This window comes from Ovis aries, chromosome 13 (genome assembly GCF_016772045.2).
Source record: "Ovis aries strain OAR_USU_Benz2616 breed Rambouillet chromosome 13, ARS-UI_Ramb_v3.0, whole genome shotgun sequence".
Lineage (NCBI taxonomy): Eukaryota > Metazoa > Chordata > Mammalia > Artiodactyla > Bovidae > Ovis > Ovis aries.
Genome location: NC_056066.1, coordinates 33,352,230 through 33,360,967, shown reverse-complemented (window position 1 = coordinate 33,360,967; position 8,738 = coordinate 33,352,230). Strand labels below are relative to the sequence as shown.

The window sequence follows — 8,738 nt, the reverse complement described above, 5'->3', positions numbered from 1 at the left end:
TGCATCCTTTGGGAGGCATAGTGCCTCCCAAAGACGTCTATGCCCTAAGGCCCTGGGCACAGACTGGATGTATATGTCAGGTCATCAGGCAAAGAGAAAATAAGGGTGCAGATGGGATAAGCCTAATCATAATCAGCTGACCTTAAAATGGAACGATACCTTGAATGAGCCAGGTGGACCTAATCTAATCGCAAAGGCCCTCAGACACGGAAGAGGGAGGCAGGATTAGAGCCAGTGATCCGGCAGCATGACATGCATGGGCTCTGCCCGGTGCTGCTGGCTTTGAAGATGGAAGCTGCCCAGGAGTCGAAGGATGCTGCTGCTGCTAAGTCACTTCAATCGTGTCCGACTCTGTGCGACCCCATAAACAGCAGCCCACCAGGCTCTGCCGTCCCTGGGATTCTCCAGGCAAGAATACTGGAGTGGGTTGCCATTTCCTTCTCCAATGCATGAAAGTGAAAAGTCAAAGTGAAGTCACTGAGTCGTGTCCAACTCTCAGTGACCCCATGGACTGCAGCCTACCAGGCTCCTCCGTCCATGGGATTTTCCAGGCAAGAGTACTGGAGTGGGGTGCCATTGCCTTCTCCAGTTGAAGGATGGGGAGGGACCTAAGAAGCTGGAAAAGGCCAGGAAATGGTTTCTCCATTAGAGTATTCAGCAGAAACCCAATCATGCCAACACCTTCATTTTGGCCCAGTGAGCCCCATTCTGGCTTCTGATTTCCAGAAACGTAGGATAATGTACTTGTGCTAAGCCACCAAGTGTGTGTGTGTGTGTGTGTGTGTGTGTGTGTTTTTAAAACAGCAGCAACAGGAAACTAATTCACAGCCCTATACCAAACAGGATTAACTTTGGCTGCATGTGACAGAAAACCTGAGACAACAGCAGCTGAAAAAAGATGTCAGTTGACTTGTCTCTGTAACGGAGACCTGGAGGCAGAAGTTACAAGCTTTCCTGTGGCGTCAGGGACTCAGGCTCCTCTATCTTGTTGGTGTGCCTTCCTTAACCTGACGGGACTCTGGCCAGCAGGTCTGATTCCAGCCAGCAGAAAGAGAAGGAATGGTGAACCACTTCTCTTGAGACTTCCATCAACCAGCACATCACTCACAGACCAGGACTGAGCAGCACAGTAGCAATGAGGTAGGTGCAAGGACCATTCCAGGGCCGTGTGATAAGCGTGGATGGTTCCATTATTAAAACAGGAAGAAACTGATGGGAACAATCATTTTTTCCATCTTAATACTGAAGCACTGATTCCCCCGGCCCATTGTTTGAAGTATATGAAAGTAGTTTCTCTTACTTTAGATCAACCAAGGCAGGGGGCTTCCTGACAAAAACAGTAACTGAATAAGTGTATGTCGTAGACTCCAGCACATTCTATGCAGCATCTGCCAGATTTTGCATGTACACTTATTAGGACATGAGTATATGCCTGACAATGATGACATAAGGCATCTACCTCACATTCAAACTTTAGTGTTGTAATTCATGGAAACAACTCTTGATTAGAAATAGGATAAAAACACATTTCTAGGTGTGTACAACTCAGGGGCCTGGCAGGCAACAGATGGCACACTCCAAGGGTAAATCGAAGAGAGTCTGATAAAGAGACTCTTACAGTGACATGGGAAGGCATTAGGGGAACCAGCAAGGGATAAGGACACACAATTATAAGGAGGAAGCCATGGCCATCTCTAGGCCTGAGGGGACAAAGGGAAGGAGCCGTTTCTGGTACTTGCTAAGACCTGTAGCCATGGGACAGGACTGTCTGACCCAAGCCATGGCCTTAGGTAGAGGAATGAAGTTTCTGCCAAAAGCCACAGAAAGGCAGGAGGGCGTGTAGGGGAAGGTTAAATTAATATCCTGACCTCTCTCTCCTTCCTTCCTCTGATCATCTGCCAATGCCTCCAAACTGGCTGAAACCGAACAGAAACCAAAGGGCAAAGGGGTTTGGGGGATGTGGTCCACAGAAACCAGTTTTTCACGGCACAGAAATGCAGTGAAGGAATTCTGAGGGTCAGAGGATAACCAGCAGTTTTTCATTCTTCAGAAAATTTTTCTGTGAAAGCATTTTACAGGGCGGGGATGATTCAAAAAACCTTGAACAAAAACAGAAAGGGAACTGACCCAAAGAGATCTGGGCTAGACCTGGGATAAAGATAAAGAGAATGATTAACACGTGAGACAGTCAAGAGGGGCACAGGTGTGATCTATTTAAGTGAGACAACAAGAGGGAGCAAAGAAATTGAGGTATAAGATGAAAAAATGAGAAGTGCCTGATCAGGAGCCTTAAAGCTGTGGATCTATGTGAACACAGTGTTTCTAACCGCCAACTGTTCCATGTGAGCGTAACACAATGATGGGACATCTAAAATCTGTTACTGGCTGCAAATATTCTTAATATGTATACTGAAAGGATGGAACAGAGGCAGTGATTATAACTGAAGGTCTGTGGAATACAGAAGGCCAGGACTGTAGGTCAAAGAAATAGCAATACTCTGTAGCAGAACCAGTCAGCTGCAAAAAATAAGCCAAGATGCCAGAGAAAAGAAATACATTGAGACAAAAGGGAAAAAACAGCAGTAGAAACCTGATATCAGACCTCTGATACCACAAGATTCTTAAAATTCCATCAAATCCTAAACATGCACGTTGCTTCCCCATCTCTAGTACAAATTACCTACCTATAGTTGTTAAGTGTATGAAAAAAATGCTATTCATGTTCATAAAGGATTTCAATAATAGAAACTATGACCTATCTTCTGTAGAGGCAGCCTTTGAAAGCAATCGTTTTAAGTATTGTGATTTTTATAGAAACTACTTTTTAGATGTTCATTAACTGCCTTAAAACAATTCTGTCTGCATTTATTTATACTTAACATCCGTTAGAAATGTTTCTGAAAAACTGTCCTCCAAATAAGAAACCCCAGGGGTTAAGATTTCAGAACTTTACATGAAAAATAGGAGCCTTATTCTCCAGAGAGAGAAAATCTGTTTCATGATGCAGTATATAATAAAATCACATGGAGGTTTGAGGACACCTGTCCCTACTACTGCCTCCTGGGAGGCTTCATTAGAAAAGCGTGTGTGGGTCCTTAGGCCAGCAGTTGGTTCTGCATCACATGGTAGCCATGTTTACTTCCAGACGCGGTGACGCAGAGTTGCCCTCTCTGACTCCCCGTGAACCATACATCCAGGGTCACTACTGAGCCACAGGCTGATAGCACCTCTCTGCAGGGCTTCTACAGTCTTTCCTTTGATGGATAACATGTCTCAAATGGATTCTTTTAAAGACTTTAAGATTTTTTTAAAATTACAAGTTAATGTAGTCAACCTGTTTTATGAAATAGATATATTATCTTTAAATGAAAATAACTGATTTCTTATTTTGACAAAGATTACAGAATATTATCCTGGAGGAGGAAATGGCAACACACTCCAGTATTCTTGCCTGGGAAATCCCATGGACAGAGGAGCCTGGCGGGCTACAGTCCATGGGGTCGCAGAGAGTCAGACACAACTGAGCAACAGAAGATGCACACATAGAATATTCTGCTTCTTGAACGTGTTCATAAAGTGAGCTATGCGGAAACCATGTGCTCCAAGCGGAACACCATGAAATATGCACAGCTTAAACTTAACTATGTCAAATTTTATCCTACTGTATACATGAATCTTACATGGAATGCGAATAGCAGGTGCAAAGGATTTATGAAAAATTTATAGAAAAAACTCAATATTGAAAATATTCCACCGATTTACATTTTCCCTGTAAATTTAGAAAAGATTACAGTAATTCATTTTTAGCAGAATACCTCTCCTTCAGCATGTGCAATCCCAGTGCTCTCCAGAAGCAGTGTTAACATTTCAGTGACATTAAAATTAGGAGTACACACTGAATATACATTGTATAATGACACCACAAATACTAAAAACCAACAGTACAGGGCACATGTTAAACTCTAACTAGTATCCCCATTTTGTTTAAGGAAACCTAAATTTTGAAGTATAATTGACTAAACAAACCCAAATCTTAAAACATTTAAAAATTCCTTTTCTAAAGTTCTTCACAAGATTTTTTTCCCAATTCTTCAGTTATATTTAAGAGATAAGAAGCAACCATCACATACGCATCAGGTTTAAAGCAGCAATCTACTCTGAGATTTGCCTGCTTTCTTTTCAGCTTAGAGTTCAATAATTTTGGGAACATCATAGTAAATAAAGTGCATTTAAACATATATTATGTTTACAATCTAACTGTTGTTATTGTTCAGTTGCTAAGTCATGTCTGACTCTGTGTGATACCACAGATGGTAGCATGCCAGGATCCTTTGTCCTCCACTAACCCATTACTACAGGATTTTTTTAAAAAATTGAAATTTTGTATTAGAAAATTTGGTATATCAGTATTTCCTGCACATATTTAAAAAACAGAAGTGAGCAGGATTAATCATTTTGGGGGAAAATGGCTGTGGAGAATCTAAAATCTAGAGCAATAATTCTCAAAATAAGGCAGGATATAAATGACAGTAAATGGCTTTCACACCCATAATTTCAACAGCCCCTAAGAATTAATGTGATGAAGGCGATTAACCACCCTTAGTTTATAGCCAAGAACAGATCCATAAAAGGTCAACAGTACTAACTTAAAAAAAAATTACTTATCAAGTATTCGCTATGTGACTAGGTACCCTGCTAGGTACTGAGGGCACAGAAATGAAGCAAGCAAAAGGTGGAAAAAAGGTATCTGTCTGCAAGGAGCTGAATAGTCTGGCCCAAACTAAGTAAACCAGTAACCACCAAAGACGGTTTAACTCCTACTTGGTTTATTCCTTCACTTTGTATCTGATTTCAGGGTGAGGATGAATACAGAAGGGGCTTCCCAGGTAGCTTACTGGTAAACAATCTGCCTGCCAATGCACGAGACACAGGTTCGATCCCTGGGTCAGGAAGATCCCCTGGAAGAGTAAATGGCAATCCACTCCAGGATTCTTGCCAGGATAATCCCATGGAAAGAGGAGCTTGGCAGGCTACAGTCCATGGGGTTGCAGATCAGGACAGGTTACTTCAGAAAAAGGTGTGATACTTCCTAAGATTAAGACTAAGTGAAATGTGTGCTTGAGTTAGTACTTTTTTCCACTTTCTGGCTGGGTAGCTGTAAAAAGGGTGTAAGGGGGTGTAAGGGTGTGTGTGTGTGTTGAGAGGAGGGGCAGGGATGTGTGTGTGTGTGTTGAGAGGAGGGGAAGGGAGATGGTGTGTGTGTTGAGAGGTGGGGCAGGGATGTGTGATTGTGTGTGTTGAGAGGTGGGGCAGGGATGTGTGATTGTGTGTGTTGAGAGGTGGGGCAGGGATGTGTGATTGTGTGTGTTGAGAGGTGGGGCAGGGATGTGTGTGTGTGTACGTTGAGAGGCAGGGCAGGGATATGTGTGTGTGTGTTGAGAGGTGGGGCAGGGATGTCAGCAAAGGATAAAGAAGCTGATTCAGAAGCCTGCAACTGAAGAACACAGCTTTTGGGAGGGTAGGGAAAAATTACCGCTTGAACCAAGCAATGCATGAGCCTCGTTCTGGTTCTCACATGCACAAGTTTGGTGAACATGGGATTGAGGAGATCAGGACTGCCTGTACTTAAGCTGATCATTCAGTGATGATTCTAGCTTTGGTACTGAGGAAGAGACCAGACACACAGACATAATGCACAGCAAAGAACAGTTACAGTCCCCTTTCATGCACCAATAAATAACACATCCACTTATCAAAATGCCAAAGCAAACGTGGGAGAGAAAATTTTCATCTATATTCAGGATTAAACTTTCTAATTTTAAATTACTAGACTTCAGCTGTAAATTTATTTCAGATGAAAGGTTTGGAGAGATTATTAATGAATCTTCCAAAAGCCTGGACGGTGTTCAAAAAATTAACATAATAAAAAAGTCCTGCCGTCGGCATGGCAAAAATCATAGGCATAAATTTGTTGAGGACCTACTTTGACAGCACTGTGGTAGGTTAACTGTGACTTCTAATACTTTGTGACGTTTCAGTCTTCTCAACTTCTTTATCATCTCTTACAATGTTCATTTATAACTCTTTATTATTCGAAACGCAGCTCAGCTGTATTCCCTCAAGTTGGTCCCAAAGATATTTCCTCGTTTGAAGACGGGGAGGAGGGGAGAGCAAAGTCTCTACTGAATACTCAAGACGTGACCTTCTTGGTATTTGTGCTGGTATCTACGTGGTCTTTCAGAAATCCCTGAACTTGTACACAGTTCGAGATAAGATCGCCATCCATCACCTGCCAAGACCACACCTGCCAGCCCTCGTTTCACGCCATAAGTTTCTGCACAGCGACCGCTGCTCTCCCAGATACTAAATTGTGGCCTGTTAACACCTTAACTCTTAAGTCTGGGGGCCTCGGATCTGGCCGATGTACTTGGGGGCGGGGGGCCGCAGGGCGGACGTGGCCGCAGGGAGGAGGGCGCGGCCTGGGGGCGGGGGCGGCCGAGGTGACAGCAGGTGAGCGCCCATCGCGCAGAAGGAAGTGAGACAGGCCGGCGTGGGGATTACTCATTCCGCTTCACCGCCGAGGTGGCTCGCAAGCGGAACTTCTCGCCCCTCTTTCGGTCCAGCTGAACTTCTACCTCGTTGAAGTCACTTCCCACCCCCGGTTTGCTCGGGGGCGGGGGGAGGGAACCGTGCGTCCGAGGAGGGGCAGGGAGTCTCGGGGCGCCGCGTGTCCCGAACCAGCCGCCCGCCAGACCCGCCTGCCCGCCCCTCGATTGCGAGGCATCCCCGGGCGGCCGGGGTTGCGTGAACCGCCACCCCCTCCACCCCGCCCCCCGTAAGGCCGAAGGAAGACAGGTCGATCCCGCCACTCCGGGGGCGGCTCCGAGGGCACGGGATAACGGCGAGAATCAGCTAGACCCGAACGTGCCCCTGGCGGCCGCAGCGGGTGTGGCCAGTTCAGGGCTCCTATTTTACCTTTCTCGGCTCCGACGGCCAGTCGCCCTTCGGACCACGTCCACATGGTTCCCCCGCGCCCCCACCCCGCCACCCCCGCCCGCGACACCTGGAGGAAACTTTTTCCTCGCCCCTCCATGCAAACTCAGCTGCTCCCCCGTCTGCCGCAAACCGTCCTCTCCCTAGCAACAAGGTTCCGGCCGTAGAGCGAGTGGCTCTAGGTGTAAGGAAGGTGATGTCGTAAAGCCGCGAGTGTCGTAAACCAGGTGCGGTGGGGAGGGGGGAGGGGTGGAGGCGGAGGGGCGGGGGGGGGGAAAGGGGGAGGGAGGGAGGGGGAGGAGGTGACTCGAGCATTTAGACACAAGCGAGAGGATCATGGCGGATGGCCCCAGGTGTAAGCGCAGAAAGCAGGCGAACCCGCGGCGCAATAACGGTGAGTGGCGGAGGGGACCGGGGAGCGGCGGAGTCAGGGGGAGCCGGGCGGCCGGTGCGCCCCCGAGGGCGAGGGGGGCGAGCTGGGCTGGGGGCGGCCGGGCAGGGACGGGCCAAGTGGAGTGGGAAAGTAGAAAGTAGTGCTCTCTGCCCCCCTCCGGGCCGCCGCCGCCGGAGCCGCGCCGCGGCCGCCCGCTCTCCCTGAACCGTTATGTCTCTTACCTGGTCTCTCCGCCTAGCGGCTCCCGCCGCCCCTGCCGCCTCGCTGGACCGTTAGCCGCCGCTGCCGCCGCCGCATCCCCGGCGCGGGCGGGCGGGCGGCCGGGACGCGGCGCCCACTTTTCTGGGCTCGGGGGGGAGCGGCTGTTGCTTCTTTCCGCACTTTTTCCCCACTCTTGTGCCCCCTCGGCGCCCCCCTCCCCGCCTCCTCGGCTTCCTCGGCGGTTCGTCCCCGCGGCGCCGAGGCCCCGGAGCCGAGGAACTAACTTGTGCCCGGCGCTTGCCCGTGCAGAGTGGCTTCCGCGCGCCGCGGCCCCGCCGGCGCGGTGGCTCGGGCCCCGCGGCTTGGCCAGGCGGGCGGGCCGGGCTGCGGGCGCGCGGCGGCGGGACGCGGCGGCCGCGGGCTGCGTGTCGTCCGTGCGCGCGTGTGCGCGGAGCGCGCGGCGGGCGGACGGGCCAGGCCGGTGGCGGTAAAGTTGGGAGCGGCCGGCGAGGCGCGCTCGGCGCGGGACGGGGCTTCACGGTCCTCGGGGTGGGGTGCCGGTCCCTTAAGCGCCCCGAGCGCGGTCCGCGTCCCGCGGGGAGCCGGCGGGCGGGGCGGGCGCGGAGCCGCGGCCGTGGGAGCCGTGGGGTGTGTAGGGGGGGCGGCGGCGGCGGCGGGTTGGCAGAGTTGTTACCTGGTCTCGGGACCGGGAGGAACCGCAGACAGGTCCCCCCGCCCGGGAGGACGCCTCCTCTGCGCGGGGATGGGCTGCCGAGCGTGCGCCTCCCTTGTTCTCTTTCGGTTTGGGGAAGTTGTTACCTGGGCCGGACGCGCGGGGCGTGAAACCGGCGGAGGGAGCTTGGACGGCGCTCGGGGTCTCGGGTGGAAGGAGTGTGGGGGAGGGGGGCGGCCGGACCGACGGACGCGGGTCGCCGCTGCCCGCCCGGCGGCGGCGGCGGCCGCCGGGTTTACTAATGAGTGCTGATGCTGCGCGGGGAGGGGCGCGCGCACACACACACACCCCCCATCTGCCTGGCGTGAGAGTTTAGAAAAATAACAATAATAACCGGAGAGCGAGCGAGCGAGCCCCGAACATGTGTTGGGTTGCACAGTCGCCCTTTGCGGTGGGGAGAGACGGTGGAAGTTGGTT

At 50.5% G+C, this 8,738-nt stretch overlaps 1 protein-coding gene across 5 annotated transcripts in view; it reads left to right on the top strand.

The window, feature by feature from the left end:
* Positions 1 to 227: 227 nt before the first annotated feature.
* Positions 228 to 8,738, top strand: part of ZEB1 (zinc finger E-box binding homeobox 1) — a 207,899-nt gene continuing 199,388 nt past the window's right edge. For 4 of the 5 annotated variants that reach the window (XM_027976673.3, XM_027976671.3, XM_027976672.2 and 1 more), the window contains exon 1: positions 7,311 to 7,387. In XM_027976673.3, the coding sequence (XP_027832474.1) occupies positions 7,330 to 7,387 (58 nt within the window). In that variant the 5' untranslated portion in view covers positions 7,311 to 7,329. Of the gene's footprint in view, positions 7,221 to 7,310; positions 7,388 to 8,738 lie in introns of those variants that run through there. The other variant, XM_042230615.2, reaches the window with a different exon arrangement.